Below are 25315 nucleotides of genomic sequence, written 5' to 3' on the forward strand. Positions count from 1 at the left end.
AAATTAGTTGATTAGTTAACCAAGATTTTTCTGATACGTGAAGCATTTCCTATTGCTAACATACCTTTTGCATCAAAGGTCCACCGCTGTCACCCTGACAAGCATCTGATACTGCACTTGTTTCAGATCGAGCACAAATCATACGGTCTGTATACCTTACATCCAGTAAAGTTTCATGTACTATTTTGTTGGCAGCAATTTTGCATCTGAAGATAAAAGTATGACATGATTTGGAGACAGATAGAGGAGCATTTTGCCTTACATTGAGTCAGGTTGAATTCGTTGAGTTGCTTGTTGAAGTTTGAATGGCATGGTTCTGCGTGTCAAATTCGTAAAACCAAAACCTGTAACGAACACCGGTGCTCGATCTTCAGTGAAATGATTCGCAAGCCACTTTCCTAAAAGCAAAAAAAAAGCTTGTTCGGCGTTGTTGGGTTATTTTATCCTAATTGTCTTGCATCGCTTTTTTTTTTCTTAGCTTCACAGTTACATGATATTTGACTACAACAAAACATTTCAGTGATCATATTTCACTTAAACGCATATTTCGTTCACATTCATATTAAATCTCTAAATGTAGCCCATCATGAATAAGAAAGTATTGCAGTTAATCATAGCCTATACTAAAGCTTGGCCAATAGGACGCCCGACAGGAAGTTACCTTTTTTGAGACATTTGGCACCTTCGGAGTCATTTTCGTTTATTAATCTGCTTCCATTTCGGAACATATAGTTTTCTATCGGAATACATGAGTTACTGCAGGGAAGACATATAGGGTTCACATGGGTTGAGAGTGGAATTGTTCCGTTAAACTTAGGTGGGCTGTCGGTCCAAATCCACAGTCCATTTTCTTTGATGGTACTAAGTTCTATGCCCACGCGAATCTGAAAAAAAAACATTGACAAAACTATTGTCAAATGCTATGTCTCTTTCCTTTTGTGCCCGCGAAGGAGGATCACTTGTTAACTCACACCGCCGGAATCCTCCTGTAAATATATTTTGAAGGCCATTGCATCGACTCGAAACTAACACTGGTTTTGATTTGCTCAGTTGCGTTGGCCTAGGTCCAACTGCACCCTGCTCGATTTGATATTATTTGAGGTCGTTTAAAATTTAACAAAATTGTAGTCTTACCAGTGCAACATCGTAATCATAATTGCTTCTTTCATATCGGTCAGATCGATCGAACCGCTCATGTACAATAATATTTCTCGGTTGAAACACAATTACATTAGAGTCGATGTTACTTCGTCTGTCAGGTCTTCTAACAATCCCTTCCAAAATAAGAATATAACTTTGTTGTCATGTAACACACGATACAATTTGCAAGTAGTTTTATCTTTTTTTACCTACGGCCACTACAAAGCTTGTTGTACAATTCTCAATGTTGGAGTAAAGATCAAATATATGTGCTGCTGTTAGAACCCAATGTTGGTTGATCAGAGTTCCACCGGCAAAACTACTCGCGAAGCTCTAAACCATCAAGACCGTCAAGACCGAGGAATAAAAGTAAAATCGGTCAAGCTGTTTGTTTAACATAAACAATTTTGGGGCATAATAAAACTGTACTGTTGCTTACGTCATAAACTGTTCCGTGCTTGACCATAATTAAAGCCTGCCATGGCCAAGACCTGTCTGCATTAATTCCTCCGACAACTCGACCAACGAATCGGGAAGGTGAAGTGCTTGTGTGGTTTACAGTTTGTCCACACTTTAGTTTTATACCTACATGAAAATATTTGACTGTTAAAACAAATTTGCCTGATGCGGTTTCACTAAAACGTGAATAATGCGCATGCTTTGATTAGGTAATCTGCAAGTTTGGCAAATTAAATTGAAATATTTTAACAACTTTTTCATTCGGTTATTTAAAAAACTATTAAACTTATTCTTATCAGAAAATTTGCTTTTTGAAGATTTTATTTGCTGTTTGATGTTAGGATTTTTGATAGAAAATAAAAGGCTTGCTCACAGAAAACCGGCTTTATATGGTTCAAAGATTAAAATGTATAGCAATACCATACTTCTTGCTACTAAAATTTGCTTACCTGTGCAATTTGCCATTCCTTCCCAAGTAGCTATTTTATTGCAAATTGCCGAAGCACTTCCAATGTTCTCATAACCTGGGTCACAGGCAAAATCAACCCGAGACCCGTAGTTGAAATCAACTCCCTCGGTTGCAACAGAACCATGATTAGGTGCTTCTGGTTCATTGCATCGTAAAACTGTCACACATATACATACTGAAGTTTGTCGCTACAAACCAAGTGGCTTTGAACGGAACAGAATTGAAACATAAGAATTTACCAAGACAAAACGATAGTTCGAATATCTTCTTGGTATGAACTGACTAAAGAACCTGAAGCGACCACAGAACTTACTTAAACACCGTGCCGCTGTACCCGACCATTTCTTGTCACTACGACATGTACGGACTGCGTTTCCCGATAACACCCAGCCTGGATGACAACGATACTCAGCCTGAGATCCGTACTTTCGGGAACGATAAATGACTCTTCCAAACTCAACCTTTAAACTGGCACACACCGCATCTGTTAACGCAAATGGCGACAATAAGCTCAGCATAAAACAAATTTTTTGATCATATTCATAAACAAGGTTTCTGAAGGTCATTTAATTGATATCAGTGATCAAATACTTTTACGATTTCAACTGTACAGACTAATACTTTTATGTTATTTCGGTTACACTCGTTGAATCGAGATATTGGAAATGGACAGTAAGTGTTGACGAATCTATTCACGACCGAATGATTTCAAGGGAAAAATATTATATTAAGAAAAAAAATATTAAGAAAAAATAACGATAAAAGCGCAATACATAAAAGAGAAGCCATTCACAACAGCAATTTAATTTTCTCCGATAAGTTCAACTTTTTGTAATTATATTAACCACCCTACGGTAAAATTAGGATCGAAACCTTTCACATACATTTTACTCCAACATATTTCACAATCATTTGCTTTATTTTCATTCTGTCAGGGTTCCACCTGCGTAACTTCATTTCGTGAAACGAAGGTGTCTTAAAACCGCCACAAAAGGAAAATCTCAAATGCTTCTGCTCGTGTTCACAGATATTACCTGACAATTCATTTTTTAATTCGATTACCATCAACTTACTTGGGTTGAAACACGACATGCCACAAACATCGTCACATCGGCACCGCTTGAAGCGCCCTCTACAATCTGAATCACTTGAACACGGTTTCCGACAATTTCTTCCAGACTCGATGAGATTTAGATCTCTGCTGGGGCAAATTGTTTGTGAAGAACCTGCAAAAAATATGCAACTTGTAATAACAATCCTAAAAGCATTAAATTCGTGTTTGCCTGTTTTAACCCATTGAAAAGACAACAATAAAATAATGTACATCATCCTAAAATAAGTTAGAAACGATGGGTCAAAATTTATCTTTTAGGTAAACACGACACCACATCAATGCAGTAAATGTAACCATTACGGTACAAATTTGATTGCAAATAAGGAGTAACTGATACTTTCTTACTTACCAGGTCGTACAATTGAGACTGAACGACAGAACAGTGACAAAACGATTATACACAAGGTTTTCATTACAATCCTATAGTTTTCCTGTAAAATACACATCAGTATTAACATTAATTAAGATCATGCATTATTTGCCAGGGCCGCAATTAAAATTTAAAATACAAAAAAACTTATTTGACATTTCAAAGCAACAAATATAACCGCGATTGCAAAATCCGCTGCCACAGTTATGTTTTATTCTAACTTAATAAAGCTCAAGTACCTCCTAGCGTTCTCAGGCACTGTTCCTTCTGCAAGCGACTCACAACTGTGACAAACATTGCAAGGTGCCAACAACGAGCAGTTACATACAAAGTGCAGGACAGGAAGTTGTTAAAACTATTTGCGAACCGCTGAAAGTTCACGTTTCATTCAACCAATTTTCGATACAATAACTTTAAACTCAAGGCTCCTTTAATTGTTTCCGATTCTGAAAACAGAGTCATGCGCGCAGTATGGATTGCATGATGCTGCTGTGGCGTTTAAAGTACAAAACCGACAAAGGCCAATCAGACTTTTGGTTTAGTTTACTGGGATAAACAAATTGAGCACTGAAAAGTGGAGTTATATAGTGATATATTACACATGTAGGAGTGCGTAGCGTGTACAGGAACGCAACAGTACATATTTTGCACGCTGACTGCATATTAGGGCCTATGTAAAAACAATAATAGTGATTCGTTTACCGAATAAAATCTTCCTGCAGCATTTTACAATCCAACTAATTTTTGCGCAGCTATTTCCTTTTGGTGATAGTTTTATTGCACTATGTCTTGTTTCGCTAAACCAAATAAACTCTACTCAACTAAACTCAGCTGCCGCAAATGCACAAAACTGGAACAGAGTTGATTATTTGTGCACGCGACCGTTTAATGTTTGCCTAAGGCTAGAACGTGATGACGCAGATGTGTACATAGCTACTTCGCTGAGGTCTTGTCATAAATCCCTAAGCCTACAGGCCTAGGCTACGTTTTATCTCATGTTTACATACGATGTGGGCAAATTCAATATACCGTCCTTGTTGTATGTGCGATAGGTTGCGATCCCACGGGAGAATGTCTAGTGCATTCCTAGTACACAGAACAAATTACTTGATAACTCACGTTTGTTTCGGTGCTCAAATGCTTCACTGAATTTTTGAAATATTTTGTTTTTTTAAATCGATTTTTGTGTGTTCATAGAAATCTTAAAAGGTAAACAATAAAACTGAGTTTGCAAACGAGCGTTTCGGTCTCTCGCATAAAACTAATTTGTAAATGTTAATGTGCTTTATTTAACAGCTGTTTTAAATATTTTTATGTAGGAAAACATATTACTTAATAATGTAGTTTGAAACACGCGGTTTGTGCGAAGTAACAAGTTTTTGGTGAAGTGTTTTCAAATTTTCTTTTGACAGAACCCCACCAGTAATTTTAAAATGTTAACACAATATTCTAGGCTTTTCAAGCATTGGAGCACACAGATAAAAATGTATTTAATTATTAATAGGCATGTTTAATCTTCGACATGAATCATGACGTCATCCCATCAACGTCACAGTCACACAGATTGTGGTTTGATTTATTATTATCCTTTTGTGAACGCAAAGTGTGTAATACTCTTGAATATATTGACATATTGACTGGTTTTCTGTGCCTGTAAAAGTTCAAAGCCAATAAGCAATAGAACTTTACCACATTTTCCTGCTGGATACTGAATTTATCCTGGATTAGTCAGGTCAATGTTAGGAACCAATAGAGTTATGTCAAGTTTATTCCTTACAGCAAAACGTTTTTCTTGCAAAAAAATGCAAAAACAGTTTTAATGTACCCAACAGTTGTAACGCAACTACCATGAAGGGTGTGGCAAAATGGTAGCACTATAAAGTACATGATTGCAAAATCATACCTAACGTTAAAAAACACATTATATATACGAAATATTCGATTTGAACTTGCCATACAATTTGCCATACATTTTGTGTGAAGTGCCGATAAGAGTACTTGTTGTTTTAGTTACTGATATAACTGATTAGTTTCTGTAACAAAGACTATGCATATGCAACAATAGAAAAGTATACAAGCAAAGGGCAAAGTCCCAAAGCATCATGTTTTTGGTGTTTAAGATTTTACATTTGTTGTTTACTTATTTCCAGTGCATATATTCTGTAAACCATTGTAACTGTTACAAGCAATATTATACCAGTAACAAAAGATTCCAGCAATCAAACAGACACAATACAGTATTTTAAACAAACTACATTGTTTTTGTTTTTTGGTGTGGATGCTTAGTATCCCTGTTTTTAAAGTCAAATTTAACAAAATCTACCAAAAACATTGCATAACAATGAGCGAAATCGCTTTATTTTACACCAAATCATTAAACACTGTATTTATTTATATGGGATGTTGGTGTTTTTAAAACTTTTTTCAAATGTTTTTAAAAGTGTTTGTTTTTACAGTTTACAGTACTATTTCTTATTATTAGAATACTGTGACACACAATTAAATAAAAACTGCTTCAAGAAAAGATGATCAACAATTAAGAAATTGAACCAGAACTGAAACAGGTAAGTTTTATTATATTTTGTAATGGCTGCCATAAAATTGTTTAGAATAACATACCATAGTCTATGTAGGATAATAGATAAAGTGTGTGTCAAAAATAACTAATTATAAGGTGTTATATCTTGCACTATTAAAAGTGTTTTGGATTTTGATAAAGGCTGTGTAGATAATGGGTAGAATTAAAGTTTAACAAAATGAGATTTAAACTGATTGAAAAATGCAAACAGTTTCAAGGAGGGTAACTTGTTCGAACCGTAACTAAACCTAAACACCAAAATGTATATCTTTTTTACCTGAACTAAACCTAAACCCTTGTAAACAATACATTAGCAAACCCGAACCTGAACCAATGATAAGTGGTTCCACTCCCTCATCTCTAGTTTGCATATTAACTTATTATCAACTAGGTTAAAAAACATGGAAACATTACATTTCTTTTCTTTTGTGTATTTGAACTTTAAAAAGTCATGAAGTACTAAGGTACATGACCTAGAAATTTCAGACATTGTTGGTTGGTGCATTGTGCTTTTTGCTGTATATTGAAAAATATATAACCTTCTGTAGATAAAGCTTTCAAATGTGGCAAATCATAGACTAAAAAAATCTGGATTAATTCATTATTTTTGTACTATAGGAAAATTAATCGTGCTTTACACTTAAAATGAACAAGAGATATAGTGCATTGTTTCTGTTTTATCTGTTTAAGTTTTAAATATATGTGATAGAAACATGAATTTTTACAGCATTGGTTAAATTCATCAAATGCATTTTATGGTTTTTCCTAAATTTGTTAAATCATTAAGTCATTCATCCTTCTGAATATAATGCTTTTCCCCAATTTGTCTTTTTAAATTTATTCGCATTTCATTAATTTGTACATACAAGTATATGTGATCTAGGATTGCCTTCAGAAAGGTGTGGACTTTCAATCAAGTGTGACACCAGAAACTATTTCTGTGCAGGGAACACATGTGTTTCTGCCTGCCCTGCACTAAAAAAAAAATTCTGTTGAAGGATTCCCGTCATGAAGTTTGTCAACACTTGGAAGATTGGAGCTGAGATAAAACATGAACTTCCCAACCTACAACCCAGTGAAGTTTGAGGGCTTAAAATAGAGTTTCCCCAGAATTGAAACCCCCCTCATGGTTAGTAAGGCTGGTGGTATGAAAAAACAAGTTTTATGGCCAGCAGTTATTGTTTTTACCCAACATTGAAAAATTTAAAGTAAAGTTACCTGATTGAAAATCAAGTTTTTGCATGTGATTGGGTGCTGGCTTCTCTCAGGTGTCAAGTTTGGGGACTTAAAATGGGGTTTCCCCATGATTGCCCTTTCCCCCATGGTAGGTGAAGCTGTGGTTTGAAAATACAGAACATTAGTCTAGGCTGGTGCTCTTCCACTTTTTTCCTTTGTACACCTTTTACAATTTTCCAGCAACTTGTTTACCTCATACATAGCAAATGGTTTTGTACACAGGAAGTATAAAAAATGAATTTGCATGGTCAAGTGATTATATTATTGTTACAGCGGGCCAGGAGTGCACAACCTGTAGTCATGAACGTTGAATAGTTTTTATTAGGCTGGGATAAGTAATAACAGCTCACATGTCATATGCAGTCTTCAGACTGTATGTAAGCCCATTATGGATGCAAAGCAATGTGACAACAGGCATTATTAGCATCACAATATAGATGGTGTCATTACAACCAGTTTACACTGATCGCTAGACTCTCCAGCTTAATCTACCGAACCAGTTAGAAATCAAACTGGCCTATCAGGCCATTAGAATAGATTTACAAAGTTTTTGCATGTGATCTACATTAAAGTAAATAGTTTTTTATACATCTCTGTATAGCTCACCACTATTATTAGATAATGTTGTTAGCTACTTTACCGCATAGGTATGGAATGCATGTTTGAATGCCGCTGAATCAAGTTTGTCCCCGCAAGCAATGTACTTCCACTAAAACAGATGACAGGAGAGAACAATGGAATAATGGAATTCAGTTCAAGTTTGGTGAAACAAGGTGTTTACAGAATTGTTTGGAACCAGTTGCCAGTAAAAGACCAATTTTGCCACCAGATGTACCAACCATCCACTACTATCATTACATAGGTATTTGCAACTGACCAGTTTAAAGGTTGGTTTAAAGCTTTATGAGTTATCAGAAAAGTGCGTGCAAGGCTTACATTGCTTTCTCTGTTGCTGCCAAACCAAAATTGAGTAGTCTGCATGTCCTTTTGTGTTTTAATCACAACTGAAGCAAGGGTGGGCAACCCGCTCGCTACAGCAGTCTGACTGATTCTTGTATCTCACTCATACCCAAGAGTTGTTAAGTTTAACGCTGATAGTTATTGCTAGGAATCAGCATTGTTATGAATGGAGACACAATTTTGTGTGTGTGCATTGGGACTGTGTAATATGGTTGTGTTGAAGTTGGGCATGATTGTATCCTAAGCAAAGTTGTTTAAGGTTAAAATTTAGCAAGTACTGTAGATTACTTGAAATTTTACATATTTACATCGAACAAATATGAGATTAAATTCCCTAAATTTAAGTTTGCCTACATTCTTGTGTTATTGCATTAGCATTATTGCGACCGCCTTCACAATATCCCTGTTTCTGTGGCCTACATATGCAAAAAGTTGCCTACCTTTAGTGTATAGGAACTCTGCAAAACTAGTAACTGTATTTTGATGTAAACTTTACATATTTAAATTTAAACTTTAAATGTTTATGTGGTCTTAAAAAATGTATATTTTTTGTCTGAGCTTATTTAATCACTTTCTTTAATATGTATAGTTGTTTGTGGTTTAAGCAAAATTTTGCAACCTACTTTAATCTGAGGTTCCTGTGAATTTTGTGTTTTGTCTGCAGTTGTTGATCCGATCATCAACACAATCACGCTTTCCCAAACTCCAAACACTTCCTCCCGTTAATCCCACTGCACCTCGAAGTGAGCAACTTCAACTCTCCTCAACCACAAGTGCTCCATCTAGTGGTACAGTACCAACCCAGTGTAAGTTATAAAAACTGAAACTTTGATATAAAAACTTATTGATTTTCCAACTTTTAACTTCTCACTAGATGCTATTCCGACAAGACATTACAGGATTAATTCATAGATTTATTGAACGTTTGTGGTTTAAACTTTTTCTAGGGCTAAATGAAATGCGATATGATCTGTTTGTTTGTGGTATAAGCAAAATACATTTAGATCCAGTGGTACAGAGCCAACCAAGTGTATGTTATAAAACAGAAATTTTGATATAACAACGCCGTTTTGCATTATTTTTTTTAACAACGCCGTGTGTGCTGTACTATGTGCTTAAAGTGTTATAAAAACCTGATGAAGGTATTTGGATGTTGCAGAATATGATGTGAAATTTTTATATCCCGCAGCACCTGCCCTCTAGTGGATGTCTGATTGGAGTTCTGAAGGTCAAGGTCAGGTGACCTTGGAAGGAACGAGGCCGAACTTGAATCGGGAATGGTTGTTGGTGATGAAGATTCCTGCTGCTTGTCTTCTCGACTTGATCAGCTTCTGAAATTTTCACTGTTAAAAGTTTGTCGGACCCTTACAATGCTATGGTTGTGTTTGAAAAGGTAAATAACTTATCAAGACATGGTTTTTAACTGAGGGAGTTTGGATGTGTTTTGGATAAATTCTTTTGACTGATCAAAGAAAAATCTTGTATTACTTATTTTTGTGCAAAAAAATGTTTAATGTGTCAAAGTTGAAGGGTGGTGCTAAATAGAGCATGTTGTATACTGTATGTAAAATGTGAGAACAAGGGTAAAAGAAAGCAACTGGATTTATTATTATGGGTCCCCTTCCATGAAGTTTTCATGTTTGTGATTTATATAAGTCTAACAACTGCTGAATGTTGCATTGTTTGTAGGGCAACTTGCATTACTATTTGGAAGAGGAGGAAAGCAATGACCAGTTTAATATAATTTATGATGGTGGTGAGAAGACTGCTATATACCTCAATACTGCTGCAGAACCAGTTGCTATTGAAGAAAGGAAGGTATGACAAACCGTTTCTGGTTTGCAGGCCCCATAATGAATAAAATATTGACAAAAATTTCATGAAAACAGTTAGTTACATTGCACTTACTTTTTATCTAATATTAATTACAACATTTTTTCATGAAAATTTATATTTAGCGAAGATAATTCATTGCATGCCAACACAAAAATCTCAATACTATTGGAATGCAATAAGCATACATTGCTAATAGACATCATAAAAAAGATTGTCAAATCTTTAAGTATTGTGCAAAATGGCAATTCCAAGTTGAGCAAGGGTATATCAAAATCATACATGTATTTCAAACTTTTTAAAGGTGGACTGAAACATGCACAAGGTGGTCACCTAAAGGATCATACTTGGCCACATTTCATGCTAAAAGAGTTGCTTTATAGGGAGGGGAACACTTCAAGCAGATCCAGAGATTTGCCCACCCTGGTGCCCAACTTATTAACTTTTCACCATCTGAAAGGTGAGAAGTGGTCGTTAGTATAGATCTGTACTAGGCCCAGGAATTTTAGCCAACAAAAGTGTGTAAACAGTAGAAGTTGATTTAATGGTTAGCTTGTTGCTACATTTTTTCAGTTTAGACATAAAGTGGTGTTGACTTTTTCTCACAAAGGTTATGATGTGATGCCTTCCTGCATTTTATGAAAACACAATAGTGATATTTAGTAACACTGACCTAAGCTGTGTTCCTTTTGTATACCGTTCTTCTGTCATACACCCTAGTTTTGATGTGGTATACACTTGGGTATACAGTATATATACCCGGTTGAAGTGCAATGGTCTGGGACACAATACTGTAAATCCAAGCAATGGTCGAGCTGCAGATCTCTTACAAAGCTGACATGCATTTCAACAATCTTGTTATAATCACATTATTTTTCATACCATATATATGAGGATTAAATTAGTGAACTTAGTGATATAATATGTGTACCAACATATTATGTAACAAAGAATTGATCACATAAACATATAACAGCTTTGTGAGTTACCCAAAGTTAACAATTATTTTTATTCCAGCTGCCTCGTACCTCTAGTGGAGATTTGCAAGAAGACTTTATGAAACAACTTAAGCATTGCATGAAAATATTTGGGAGTTATTGCGTGGAACCAGTTGCCAGATAAAAGACTAATTTTGCCACCAGATTGGCCAACCATCCAAACCACCACTACAAGTGTATTTGCAACTGACCAGTTTGAAGGTGGGTTTAAAGCTTTATCAGTTGTCAGAAAATTGTGTGAAAGGTTTGCATTGTTTTTTTGCTGCCAAAGTTTTGTATCCTGGGTGATCGTTTGTTTTTTAATCAGTGTGATCAACTATAGCAGTGGTTCTCAACTGTTGGTCCATGGAGTGGTCCATGTTGACTTTTTGGGTGGTCCACAGGCTGTTAAATATATTTCTTGTTTAATTGGAAATAGACTAGTTGCATATAATTTATTGAATATTCAATATGAAAAAAGCTTATCCAAGTTATTGCCTTTTGTTATTATTTGTTATATATTTCAAGTCAATATACTTGTGCTGGATGTTTTTTTATCCTTATTTAACAATGGACTGGTCCACGATATTTGGTCCATGGCCTGAAACAAGTTGAACTTATGCCCGTGGTAAATCTGTAACTCTAAGAAGTGTATTTTGATGTAAACTTTACATATTTAAATTTTGAGTTTAAATGTTTATGTGGTCTCAAAAATTGTGCATTTTTATTGTTTGAGCATATTTAATCAGTTTCTTTAATTATGATCTGTTTGTTTGTGGTATGAGCAAAATACATTGCAACCTACTTTGATCTCAGGTTCCTGTTTATTTTGTGTTTTGTCTGCAGTTGTTGATCCGATCATCAACACAAACACGCTCCCCCAAACTCCAAACACTCCCTCCTGATAATTCTATTGCACCTCGAAGTGAGCAACTTCAACCCTCCCCAGCCACAAGTGCTCCATCTAGTGGTACACTGCCAACCCAGTGTAAGTTATAAAAACTGAAACTTTTATATGAAAACTTATTCAATTGCCAACTTAACTTCTCACTAGATACTATTCTGACAAGACATTATAAGATTAATTCATAGGTTTATTGAATATTTGTGTCCACATTTAAACTTTTTCTAGGGCCAAATGAAATTAAATATGTTCTGTTTGTTTGTGGTATAAGCAAAATACATTTAGATCCAGTGGTACAGTGCCAACCCAGTGTAAGTTATAAAACAGAAATTTTGATAAAACAACGCCGTTTTGCATTATTTTTTTGTGTGTGCTGTACTATGTGCTTAAAGTGTTATAAAAACCTGATGAAGGTATTTGAATGTTGCAGAATATGATGTGAAATTTTTATATCCCGCAGCACCTGCCCTCCAGTGGATGTCTGATTGGGGTTCTGGAGGTTAAGGTCAGGTGACCTTGGAAGGAACGAGGCCGAACTTGAATGGGGAATGGTTGTTGGTGACGAGGATTCCTGCTACTTGTCTGCTCGACTTGATCAGCTTCTGTAATTTTCAGTGTTAAAAGTTTGTCGGACCCTTACCATGCTGTGGTTGTGTTTGAAAAGGTAAATAACTTATCAAGGCATGTTTCCAACTGGGGGAATTTAAATGTGGTTTGGATCAATTCTTTTGATTGATTAGAAGAAATATATTACCAAATCTAGTATTACTTATTTTTGCAGAAAAGTGTAGTAAAAGTTGAAGGCTGGTATTAAATACAGCTTGATATAGCACCTATGGTATACTGTATGTAAAATGTGAGAACATGGGTAAATGAACGCAACTGGATTTGTTATTATGGGTCCCCTTCCATGAAGTTTTTCATGTTTGTGGCTTATATAAGTCTAACAACTGCTGAATGTTGCATTGTTTGTAGGGCAACTTGCATTACTATTTGGAAGAGGAGGAAAGCAATGAACAGTTTAGTGTAATTTATGAAGGTGGTTAGAAGACTGCTATATACCTGAATACTGCTGCAGAACCAGTTGCTATTAAAGAAAGGAAGGTATGACAAATTGTTTCTGGTTTGCACACCCCATAATGAATAAAAATAATGAAAAAAGTTACGTTGCATTGTTTTTATCTAATATTAATTACAACATTTTTTAAAGGGAAATTATATTTAGCAAAGATAATTCATTGCATGCCAACTAAAAAAGCTCAATATTGTTGAAATGCAATAAAGATACATTGCTAATAGACATCACAAAAAAGATGGTCAAATCTTTAAGTATTGTGCAAAATGGCAATTCCAAGTTGAGCAAGGGTATATCAAAATCATATATGTATTTTAAACTTTTTAGAGTTGGACTGAAACATACACAAGGTGGTCACCTAAAGGATCATACTTGGTCACATTTCATGCTAAAGGAGTTGCTTTATGGGGAGGGGAACACTTCAAGCAGATTCATAGATTTGCCCACCCTGGTGTCTAACTTATTAACTTTTCACCATCTGAAAGGTGAGAAGTGGTCGTTAGTATAGATCAGGGTGCAGTAAATTATTTTGCACCACATATAGATTTGTGCCTGGCACTGTTTTCTGGTTATGAGGTTTTTTTCAACAAAAAAAAATGATTAATGTCTGGTGTATACAACTTTTTTACAATCTACCAACCCATATTTAATGGACATTTGGCACAACTATTGGTGTGAATGCATGTTATGTTTAGACCTTGCAAAGTTATAAATGAGCTTTTAATCTTACCTAATGTGTGCAAAGATTACATAAAAAAATAATACATGTGTCATATATATATAATATATATGTTGTAGTGCACTTCTTGAGTTTTTATGTACAGTTATAGCTTCGAAGTTTGAAACATACCCGAGCAGCATTCATATATTTGAACTAACAGTATTAGTGATGGGAAGAGTATCCGGTGCTCAGTATCGATGGTATTGAATGATTTCAGTGGTATCGATACTCTTACTCGGTATCGAAATATTTTGCCTCAGTTTTTGATACCAGCGTGCGAGTACCGAAGGCTGATGTACACCATAAGAATGCTTGCAACTTTATGCCAATATTTGCTTCGGACAGCACAAAATTGGAAAAACGTTCCGCCAGTTTATGTATATCTTTTTCGCTATCACATGGAAATTACATTTTTGGCATGTGTGTGCACACCTGTACCCCGACCATGACAGATAAATTAGCCAGTGATATACAACTAAGTACAACACTACACTTAAGTACTCGGTATAGAACGTATATACATGTGGTACTCGTACTTGGTATCGGTACTCGCTTTAAAACCTGGTATTGTCCCATCACTAAACAGTATTATATTTAGGATATCCTTGATTTTGTACACTTTTCTAACTTTTTAACAAGTCTGCATTGCTGCAATTACCTGTAAAATAAAGATACCATTCATTGTTTTTCATGCAAGTGCTTTAATTGTTTATTAAAATTAGTTGGATATTAGGATTGTGAGTCTAACTAAAACAAAACAGAGAAAAAATATCCTTGTTGTTTTTGCAGATACTTGGTAACTTTCAGGCCAATGCAGGAACAAGGAACTAGTGAAGATGTCCAGTCCATTATAATATGGGAAGTTTTTACTGGCACAAAGAAGAGAGGTTTCCATGCCGACATGTCTCGAGCTGATGACAGGCAGTGGCCCATATTTAAGTATGTAATGAAATCTTTTACATACCTTAATGTTGTGTTTTACATGTTTTTCATTAGCTAATAAAAATTGTTATAACATCAAAAAATTAATAAAAAAAGAACGAAGAAATACCCCAACTGTTCTATATTTGTTACAGACTATTTGACAAAAAAAAACTATTTGTGGTAAATTCATTTACTGTGTGTGTGGTTAATTATATTTAGACTTTTTGAAGAAAAAGCTGCCTATCATTGTTCAAACAAATTTGTTTAAATAACCTGTTTGAAATTTGCTCTTTGACAGATGGAGTCACGATGGTACTTACTTTGTAAGAAATTCCAAAGGTGTGCTGAGTGTCTGTGAAACTCTTGTAAGTAGCTAAAGCAAAAAACTAATAACTGTCATTAAAAAACCACAATAAAACAAATTAGTTACCCTCATTCTGCACACAACAATTTTAAACAAATCCATTGTAATAATTTACATGCAAAATTTCATATATTTTATACCTTTATGGAAACTTTATACTATTGGTGGTTGATGGAGCGAGGTGTGTATTAAAACTTTTGGTAACCTCGAACAAACATAGCAAATCAGTATTAAACTTTTCTTGAGTTTTAGTGAGTTTGTGTGGTCGACCTCGGCCAACATGTTAGCTTTCTGGGTGCCCGAGCAAAACAAGATCCCAGCTCGTGTCACAATTCTTGCAATTCCATCCAAGAAATAAGTTTGAGTGAAGAACTTGTTCAATGTGTTTGACATCCGACTGAACTGTCACAAACAGGGCAAGTTTCTTTGTGTCAAAGTCGAACGATACAACAGAGCAAAGAAGGTATTTGGATTCATGTTTTGGTCAATTTAACGCTTTATGGATAATTTTGCAACCGAATGACCCCAATTCCATGCATCCAAGCATTGACAATTTAACCCTCAACCATACTTTACATTGTCTTTATACTTTTTGATAGCTTCCATGTTGAAGCTGGTTTAGCTGACTGGTCATAGCTAAACCAAAAAAACATGCTCCTTTAAAACTTTTGCTAATAGGAAGCAGATATAAGGGGTTGAATTTAAATTACAACCAGCTAGATTTTTTGTGGGTTGCACTGTTTATTTTTGCGATGTGTTTGAACTTTGGTTTCATACTGTTTCCATTAATTTGCACATCAGTAACAGATTAAGAGTCATCAACACAAAATTGTTTTCTTTCTTCAGGCTACAATTTTCAAATTTTGAAATAGTCCACATTCAAAAAGTTCCTGTCGACATAGTTGAGCTAAAGGAGCAGGTAAAAAACAGTTTTCTTGTCCTTTTTGTGTCTTGTTTCAATTACAAACACTCACCCTAATCCGAATAGCTTTAACTGTCACCGCAGTTCTCCATTAAAACTAATTACCATGTGATATCATGCACTATTTAGTTCCCTGAAGGGGACACATATTGATTTTACTCAAAATGTTTTTTGTTTGTTTCTTTTTTTTCTTCTTTTTTCTTCTACCCAAAGTTTGTCCGACTCGTTTTTCCATCAAATCCTTGATGGATTTGGCTAAAATTTACACAGATGGTAGATGTAGTTATGTAGATGTGCATCCCACTTTGTTTTTGTTGATAACCCCAGTATTTACCCCGCTAGCCCCCTAAAATAGGTATTTTCCCCCGAAGTTTGTCCGACTCGTTTTTCTATCAAATGTTTGATGGATTTGGCTGAAATTTACACAGATGGTAGATATAGTTATGTAGATGTGCATCCCACTTTGTTTTTGCTGATAACCCCAGTATTTACCCCGCTAGCCCCCTAAAATGGGTATTTTTTCCCCGAAGTTTGTCCGACTCGTTTTTCCATCAAATGTTTGATGAATTTGGCTGAAATTTACACAGATGGTAGATGTAGTTATGTAGATGTGCATCCCACTTTGTGTTTGTTGATAACCCCAGTATTTACCCCGCTAGCCCCCGAAAATAGGTATTTTCCCCCGAAGTTTGTCCAACTCATTTTCTATCAAATGTTTGATGGATTCGGCTGAAATTTACACAGATGGTAGATGTGCATCCCACTTTGTTTTTGTTGATAACCCCAGTATTTACCCCGCTAGCCCCCTAAGATGTTTTTTTCCCCCTAAGTTTGTCTGACTCGTTTTGCCATCAAATGCTTGATGGATGTGGCTGAAACTTATACAGATGGTAGATGTAGTTATGTAGATGTGCATTCCACTTTGTTTTTGTTGATAACCCCAGTATTTACCCTGCTAGCCCCCTAAAATGGGTATTTTACCCCGAAGTTTGTCCGACTCGTTTTTCTATCAAAGGCTTGATGGATGTGGCTGAAACTTATACAGATGGTAGATATAGTTATGTAGATGTGCATCCCACTTTGTTTGTCCGGATAACCCTAGTATTTACCCCGCTAGCCCCCTAAAAGGGGTGAGTTTGTAAACAATGTCAGAATTGGCTAAAATTTGGATAGCTTGTAGTATGCCAAATTATCGTTATTGCGCCATTGCAGTTCGGGGGTTGTTAACAGCCCTTTGACGTCAGAAACATTAATGGTTGTTGCTCAAAACACCTCTAGTGGTTGAAATTTTAAACGTTGGCAGATTGGAATGAAATTTTGCAGTACTATTGATTGAGTCATTGTGGTTTCCTACTTTTAAGTTTGTGTGTGTACCTCAAATTAGTTATCCTACTAGCCCCCTAAAATGAGTTTTTTAATTTAAATAGATTTTACTCCATATAGCATATTTAGATATGCACAGCACCAATCACTGTGTTTGTCTTCACAATACCAAACTTACTCATTGTTATCTATTGAATTGCATTATTTTCAACTTTGCATGTGTGGGGACCCATGAGTTTTTGCCTGCAGAAACAACCAAGGTTATGAAAGACGATGGCTAATATGGGACCCAATACAAAATAAGCATAGGAAATATATTTATGTTTTAAAATAGATCATAGTGTATGTGCAAGGGCAATATGTGCTAAGCCACCCTTCTAGTTTACACACTTATTTGCTGGTAGAGGGATTTAAGCTTATTTAGGGCTTGAAATGAAAAAACACAAGACACATTGTATTAAGGAGTGTTTTGGTATTTAGTTTTAACATTTAAAGCAGCATTCTTTTTTTTATTGTATGCAATTTTCTGTGCACAAAATTAATCATGTTTCAAATAAAATATTTATGTTTAGAAAAGCTGGGAAATCCACAAAAGCTTCATCGAACTCATGGCACATTTTCATGTTTCAAACTCACAAACATCAAAGCTGCTTGCAACTCAACTTTATACTTTCACTTACCAAGGTGAGTTAAAACAAGTTTGTAAACATAGACCCAAAACTAAATTGCTAATGACCTTATATAATATGTAGCAAATACATTAAGCGAAAACATTTTTTGTTGCCAACACTTATCTTATCTGTTTTTTTATTCTGTTACGCCACAACTTGCTTTAATTTTGACGACATCAATTTTAGAAACATCTGCAACACAATGTATTCTCTACACACAAGTTTTGTTTTTATCAAACTAAAGTTTGTGTGTATTTTTTTTCAGTTTTGAACTGTATGTAACATATAAAACCAAGTGAGAAGTTAAGCAGCTGATTTTCAGCCACATTTCAAATATATTATTTGTTTGCAGCATTTTCTCCAGCCCACAACCGAAGTTCAAACCCCAACACAAGGAATATAAGGATATTCACAGCACATCAATTTCATCAGTGAAGAAAGATGCTTTACCACAAGATGTAGAAAATATAAATCCTAACCAACCCCATACATAGTAAGATAATACGGATCTGATCAAGTTGTGTTATTCTTTCAACTGTGTTTAATCAAAACATAACTACAGCAGAATTTAATTATATTTATTGTAATCTTCTTTTGTGATAATATCCATTATGTATTTCATATGTTTAATATTGTGTGGTACTGTAATGTAATGTAATTTCTAACTTTACATTTACACTCACTACATGAGGGATAAATACCTGCATGTAGAGTTTGTAATATAACTGATGATGATATGAGCTACTGCAAAACAACATATTTTATCTGCTATGCCCTTCAGTATAAAAAAATAAAATCTAGTTTGAACTGAAATCCACCTACAGTAGCAGTTTTCCGGTGATTACTGTTCTTACATCAATATAATTCAAAACCCAGTGTATAAATCCTAGGCCAAACAGAATCAACCGTTCTTGTACACAGTATTTCACAGAATATATATTTCACCAAAAAGTTTTGGCATCGTCGGTTCTGTAAGCGAATACAATACTGTTATAAAAGCATAGTAAAACAGTAAAAACAATAAAATACTAAAACAAGCTACCAGAATAACATGCAACTGGTGAAGAAACTTTCCAGAGTGAACGCCGCACTGTTTACTATCGGGCTGTCAAGTATGCTGCAGGTGTGTTGCAAAACAGAAAAAAAGCGGAGGTACAGAAAAAGATAAGACAGTAATTGGGTTGAGGGGAATGCGTGGAAAACGAATTTAGCGAACACGCGGTAGTATCATGCACTGGATGTTTATTTTGGCGTTAATCAATCCCAACCACTTTGCTTCGGCCATATCTAAATTTTGTAGCACAGGTTGTTCTGCAAAAATGACCGAAAAACATTGTGCGATGTTTGGTTTTTTAACGAGCGTAGACATATGCTTCTGTTCGTAATGGCCCTTCAGTATATTCACACCCAGTATGTGTGACTTGTTTTTCAGGATCCAAGATTGGATTCCACGAAATACAGCCCTACCCGTTCCACCAAGTGAATCTTGGAGAATTGTGGATGAAAAAAACTTGCAGGTTAATAATGTGGCTTGATGCTTTCTACTAATTTGTCCTTCAGAATCTAAAAATACTTGCACCATTTTTATATCGTAAGCAATTCTCATAAACATGTGTGTGGAGACCTTATCGATTTTGCAAAAACAGTTATGTTAGGAGATCAAATGTTGTGTATAGTAAATCGTTAAAAAGAAAAAAGAACGTATAAAATGTTTCAAACTCACAAACATCAAACAGCTGCTTGCAACTGAACTTTATATTTTTACTTACAAAGGTGAGTTAAAACAAGTTTGTAAACATAGCTGGACATTTCAAAGTAGGCCAAAAATGATCCAAAACAAATTACTAATGAGCTTATATGTAGCAAATATATAAAGCGAACACATTTTTTTACCAACACTTGCCTAATCTGATCTGATCAAGTTGTGTCAATCCTTGAACTGTGAAACAGAAACTGCTTAAAATGCAATAATCACAATGAGGTGATGTAATGCATTTCCTATCTTTACTTTTACACCTACTACATAAAGGATAAATGCATGTAGACTTTGTAATATTGCTGATAATGGTATGATCTACTGCAAAACAAAAAGCCATATGTTATCTGCTATATTTGATTCTGGTTAAAGACAAAGTTTTTGCATGTTGTTTCTAGGATTGTAAATTGTGTTTTGTGCATCTTTGTATAACTCACCACTATTATGCGATAATATTTTTAGCTACTTTTCTGCAAAGGTATAAAATGCATGTTTGAATGTCGCTGAATCAAGTTTGTTGTCACGAACGATGTACTTCCAACAAATTGGTTGGCAGGAGAGAATGCAGACAATAGGAATTCGATTCCAGTTTAGTGAAGTGAGGTTTGTATGGAATTGGTTCAGAGATCCAGTTACAGTTTTGTTGTCGTTGAGGAAATAGTTATGGGTCCCCTTCCCTGAAGGGGACACATATTGATTTTACTCAAATTGTTTTTGTTTGTTTTTTCTTTTGTTTTCTTCTCCCCAAAGTTTGTCCGACTCGTTTTTCCATCAAATGTTTGATGGATTTGTCTGAAATGTACACAGATGGTAGATATAGTTATGTAGATGTGCATCCCACTTTGTTTGTCCAAATAACCCTATTAGTTACCCCACTAGCCCCCTAAAATGGGTGAGTTTATTAAACAGTGTCGGAATAGGCTAAATTTTGGGTAGACTATGCTATTACCAGGTTTCGATTGATGTGTTTTACCTTGTAGCCTCAACATTTACTCAACTAGCCCCCTAAAATAAATGAACTTTTAAAAAACGTTCTAATTATATGAAATTTGCAAAGTTTATTGAACATACTAAGTCTTCAAATGTTATGTTTTGCCTTGTAACACCACAATTCAACCAAATAATCCCTAAAATGGGTGACCCTTTATCAATGTTCGAATTGAATGAAAATTGGACAGCTTGTAGAATTTGCTATTCATAGGTGTCTATTTTTTTGTTTTACCCCATTATGCCACTATTTACTCCTTCTTTTCTTTGAAAAAGAACGTTAAATAGGATATATTTAAAGCAATATATTATTATTTAGGACCAGTGCCGATGATGATTCGTTTCTGGACAAGTAAGTTTCCAAATTTATTTGTTTTATGCAATATTATATGTATATATTTAAGCGTTTATGCTATAATATGCATGTGCTCTGGTAAAATAAAAACTTGTTAGGAACTCTTCCCAGTGCAATTGTGCATTTAAGTAAGATTGTTTAAAACAAAATAGGTGATTGCTTATCAATTGGTAGCTTTGGTACTATGCATATCTAGAATGTTATTTAAAAATCAGATATGGTTTTGCTTAATAATGATTGGTTTATGTGCTTAAATCCCATTATAAAAGCTGAAGCTTATATCAGGCTGTATCAATCTATTTACTTCTTCATACAAATAATAGTAAAATTGAAATCAGTTGATGATGTTTTTTGAAAATCATTTTTTATTACCTTGCCTAGAGAAAAACAAACCGAAATTACAACTGTAGTACAATTAACCTGTTTGTTTATTGTAGCAGGTGTATTTTCTGTTCTCTAGTTGAAATTAACCTGCAGTCATGCATCTGAGTAAGCTGTTACAAACAAAATAGTTGTTCAATTGTCAATGTTGGTCACAGTATGGATTGATCAATATTTAAAAGTGTTTGTATGCTTATTGATTTGTGTACTTGCTTATGCAAAAATTGTATTGAAACTTGGCACAAAACCTGCTTTTAGCATGCTTGTGTAATGCTGCTTACTTCTAATGCAAAGTTATAAAAAATCAACATTAGTTTGATGTTTTTTTTTCCGGAAAATCAATTGTTTTGTTATTCTGTCTGAGAAAAATATACCAACAAGCAAAAAATGTCATCTTTACCTACTTTTACTACAACTACCTTGTTTGTTTTGCAGCATGTGTATTTTCTGTGGTGAAAGAGATGAGGGATTTACAGATGAAGGTTTAGATTTACATTACTGGAAACAATGTCCAATGTTAAGGAGATGTGAACACTGTAAACAGGTAAATTAATGTTGCTGACATACTCACAAGCTCCTGATATTCACATGTACAAGTCGAACAGGAGTCCTTCCAGGGGGGTGGTTGGGGGTCCTTAAACGCATCATTGAATAGCAAAAATTGTACAGACTTGTAAACAGATCAACTAAAAGTTCATACCACTCCTGAAAGCACATGCTTTTGATATTCTAGTATAGAGCAAAAATAGAAACTGTTTTAAATTACAAACACAGTTTTAGAAACATAAAGCAGCCAATACATATTATACAGGCTCATTGTTAACTTCTGCATCCTGTAATGTAGCGATTTCAGCACCAACTTATACCATCAAAGGGGTTTCACCAGAAATTGAAAAAAATTGCCACAAAATTAATTAACTATCCTATTTATGGAAAGGAAATACATTACTCTGTCAAGACATGCTCTGCGTGCTGCTGGTAATATGTAATCCAGTACTGTACTACCTGTTTCATAGTCGGGTCGTTGGTGACTAAACCAGCTCACCACACACCTCTGCAGTGTGGAGAGTGCCTAGCAACTCGTTAAGTACCCAAAATAAGACCTAATGAAGGGCGGATGAGCTTTAAAAATGCCAACAGTATCCCATCTAACTGGCTTAAAAATGAAAATGTTATCAGATGACTTTATCTATATAATGTAGCATACTTGGGTGTTGCTAACTTAGCCAAGCAGAAATTTGTTTGCTTACTTTTGCTCTCAGAATAAAGCCTAAAATAATTTGATCATCTCCATAGCAATGAATGAAGGTCAGCAGGAACACTGTCCATTGTGTCATCACAATATCCTACCCGGCGAGGAGTCGTGGAAAGCCCACTTGATGAGGTCAAAGAGAGATGCATGTGGCGACAACTCACGAAGACTTCCCTCAATAAACAGATGTAAGTGAGATGTTTGAAACTTGCTACCACCTAGTGGTAAATGATTATCAGAAATGTCAAAAATTCTGTCAACAGTTTTGGGGCTGGCGCTTTACCAACTTAGCTGTACAGGCTCAGTGGTGAACTTGTCAAAAGTTGAATCACAAGCACCATTGCCTACCGTGTATGCAGCACATGTCAGCTTCGTAGTAGGCTATCGCTAGTTCTACCATTATTTACATCTAAATAAGCAAAAATTGTATTTATTTTAGTGAGAGCATAAGCTGAAGCGGAAAAAGCAGCAGCGACGAAGAACAAGAAGAAATCTCCTCACGAATAGTTTGCTTGCCTTAATATTTTTGCTTAGTTTGCACAGGGTTATTGGCTTACACTGTGCGTCGATATATATTTTTATGCAGTGATATCGTACTGTTGCTTCCTTTGTTCCCTTTGTGTTGTATGTTTTTTCCTGTATACATGTAGAGGTAGTGACAGGATAAATAATAGTGGTGGCTGCGAGCGACAGAAACCTGCTTACACATGAGGAAATGGTTTGTAAAAAGTCTTTTGTTGGCTTCTAATAATATTAGCATTACTTGGCAAAAAATAATAAATCGTCCCTAATTGTCAAGACTTTTCTCATAAAGGGCTTCCGAACCTGTTTCCATTGAAAACCGTCTACTTTTAAATATTTTTAATATAGCAAGTTTTTTGGTTTACAAATGAATTCTGATATATTGTGTGACAAAACTGTGTCTTACCCTTCTGAAAGATAAAGTTCGTAGACTAAAGTAAATCCCTTATTCATCTCATTTTGTTATTAAGTAAACTAACATGTTCCAATAAAATCATGCAATGTATTATTAAACCAATGAGCAAGTGACCAATACATTTGTTCATTTCTCATGACCAAATTTCTTAGTCTTTATGTGTTGGTCCTAATGAATAAAATCATTCCTGTATAACAAAACAGTTGCAACATAAACAAACAAGAAATTAAACGTGCATAAAGATATCATATATTATATTACAAACTTGACCGGGCACCATTCTTCACTGTGAGATAAACAACATATAGAATTTCTTTTAGACCATGTCCATCAACAAAAAAGTCACTAATAAAAATGTAGCACTAAAAGCATGTCAAAAAGACAATAAAATTTAGGAAAATGCCAGTACAGTACGTTGAACAAGTGGGTATAACTCTTACACCAAATTGTGACAAACCATGCATATGTGTGATTATGTTTTTGTTTTCATCTCATTTAAGTTTGTTTTTCATGTTACTGTCTGTAAAGTGTGATAAATAGTTTCATTTTCTTACTTGCATTTTTAATATTAAACATTTTGCTTCTGTATCTTTGAGTTCTATGTCAAGAGGGCAAATGAAAAGAAATTAGCAGCTATATTTAAGCACAGACGTCTCTTGTCATCTTGTTTTTAAGAAGGAATTCCTCCCAAGAGATGGATTTTGAAACTTGAGGGGAAAATTGACTTTAATTTTTACATGTGCTTTGTAAATAGATGCTTCAGCTCTGGAAATATAACCTGTAAAGTTGATAAAAGATCCAATGTTTAATGATCTTTGTATTGTTTAGCATCTACTACGTAGTATATTAGGGAGAAATGAAAATGTTTAAACTGCTAAGGGAGAAGTTTGCCGAAAAAGTTTGGGAGCCACTGGGCTAAACATTTGCTTTGGATTTATACGTAGTAGGCAGCTATATACATGTACAGACTCCTTCTAAAAATGTTAATTGCCAGAATGTTTGAAGCTGGTTGTATGTTTAGTCGCCCCAATGGCACAAAATTTAATGTCGTTGGTAAAGGAAAACGAAACATAACAACGTTTTTAATACTTATTTCGTCTACGCAACAACACACCAAGTAAAATAAAACTTTTTCTTTAATGAAGTTGCATTACATTTTGACGATGACGGGACAATTAAACGGATGGCTAAACCTATTTGTGCTGTTTGGTTACAAATCCTAACGAACTTTGGATTCTACCAGCAAGCAATTGTGTCACAAGAACCAATCAAGTCAAGCCACGTCACAACAGTTCAGCAGCCAATCATTCCAAGATTTTTGCCTCCCGCAATCAATCAACCAGCCCGAAGTGGAATTCACTGATTGATGCACAAAGCCTGTCATTGGACGGTTGAAGAGCGCCCATATGACGTTTGAGAAGCAAGCGTTCTAATTGGTTGAAAGAAAAAGAAAAAAAGTAAGACGACTTTGTCCTTGCGCCTTCGGTCTGTCACTCCTTGCGAACAACTTGGTGAAGGTAGCTGTGTCGATGTGACGACTCACCAATTGAGAATAAACAGGTAATTTGCGAGTTGTAAATCAACTTGTTTGGTGTCTTTGTAGTAGT

The 25315-nt window shown here is 35.1% G+C and overlaps 3 protein-coding genes across 15 annotated transcripts; 2 read left to right on the top strand and 1 right to left on the bottom strand.

The window, feature by feature from the left end:
* Nucleotides 1-64: 64 nt before the first annotated feature.
* LOC145207767 (uncharacterized) lies at nt 65-3992 on the bottom strand (the record flags this gene model as incomplete). Its single annotated transcript, XM_080078794.1, is given in 10 exon segments — nt 65-206; nt 263-398; nt 662-884; nt 1135-1274; nt 1350-1473; nt 1580-1725; nt 2049-2225; nt 2382-2552; nt 3142-3294; nt 3532-3992. Coding segments are annotated over 10 exon segments (1521 nt in total), but the record flags the coding sequence as incomplete, so codon positions are not given.
* A 782-nt stretch (nt 3993-4774) lies between these two features.
* Nucleotides 4775-19540, top strand: LOC145207763 (eukaryotic translation initiation factor 3 subunit B-like). 13 transcript variants are annotated; one of them, XM_080078790.1, is made up of 17 exons: nt 4776-6116; nt 7077-7259; nt 8014-8228; nt 8991-9132; nt 9516-9719; nt 10016-10144; nt 10543-10619; nt 11177-11358; nt 11953-12124; nt 12501-12704; nt 13016-13144; nt 14626-14775; nt 15059-15587; nt 15971-16043; nt 17942-18053; nt 18393-18533; nt 19473-19540. In XM_080078790.1, the coding sequence occupies exons 5-8, from the start codon at nt 9702-9704 to the stop codon at nt 11217-11219; spliced, it is 267 nt and encodes an 88-aa protein (XP_079934916.1). In that variant the 5' UTR covers nt 4776-6116; nt 7077-7259; nt 8014-8228; nt 8991-9132; nt 9516-9701; the 3' UTR covers nt 11220-11358; nt 11953-12124; nt 12501-12704; nt 13016-13144; nt 14626-14775; nt 15059-15587; nt 15971-16043; nt 17942-18053; nt 18393-18533; nt 19473-19540. The 13 variants fall into 13 exon arrangements, with proteins under 13 accessions (XP_079934914.1, XP_079934916.1, XP_079934915.1 ...); XM_080078789.1 differs by having other exon boundaries at nt 11983-12124; XM_080078791.1 differs by lacking the exon at nt 12501-12704 and having other exon boundaries at nt 11983-12124.
* Nucleotides 19541-20325: 785 nt separating this feature from the next.
* On the top strand, nt 20326-24296 carry LOC145207765 (centrosomal protein of 104 kDa-like). Its single transcript, XM_080078793.1, has 5 exons — nt 20326-20399; nt 21103-21135; nt 21955-22063; nt 22782-22959; nt 23211-24296. Exons 1-4 carry the CDS (start codon nt 20326-20328, stop codon nt 22791-22793), a joined length of 228 nt encoding a protein of 75 aa, XP_079934919.1. The 3' UTR covers nt 22794-22959; nt 23211-24296.
* Nucleotides 24297-25315: the final 1019 nt, after the last annotated feature.

This window comes from Phallusia mammillata, unplaced genomic scaffold (assembly GCF_965637545.1).
Source record: "Phallusia mammillata unplaced genomic scaffold, kaPhaMamm4.hap1.1 HAP1_SCAFFOLD_160, whole genome shotgun sequence".
Lineage (NCBI taxonomy): Eukaryota > Metazoa > Chordata > Ascidiacea > Phlebobranchia > Ascidiidae > Phallusia > Phallusia mammillata.

What these genes read in the sequence shown, in the direction of transcription:
- LOC145207765 (XM_080078793.1), top strand. Translation starts at nt 20,326, where the DNA reads ATGTACTTCCAACAAATTGGTTGGCAGGAGAGAATGCAGACAATAGGA. An exon ending in TTCCAGTTTAGTGAAGTGAG is followed by an intron (nt 20,400 to 21,102) that starts GTTTGTATGGAA and finishes ATTATTATTTAG; the next exon opens with GACCAGTGCCGATGATGATT. An exon ending in GATGATTCGTTTCTGGACAA is followed by an intron (nt 21,136 to 21,954) that starts GTAAGTTTCCAA and finishes TTTGTTTTGCAG; the next exon opens with CATGTGTATTTTCTGTGGTG.
- LOC145207763 (XM_080078788.1), top strand. An exon ending in TTGCTATTGAAGAAAGGAAG is followed by an intron (nt 10,145 to 13,442) that starts GTATGACAAACC and finishes TAAACTTTTTAG; the next exon opens with AGTTGGACTGAAACATACAC.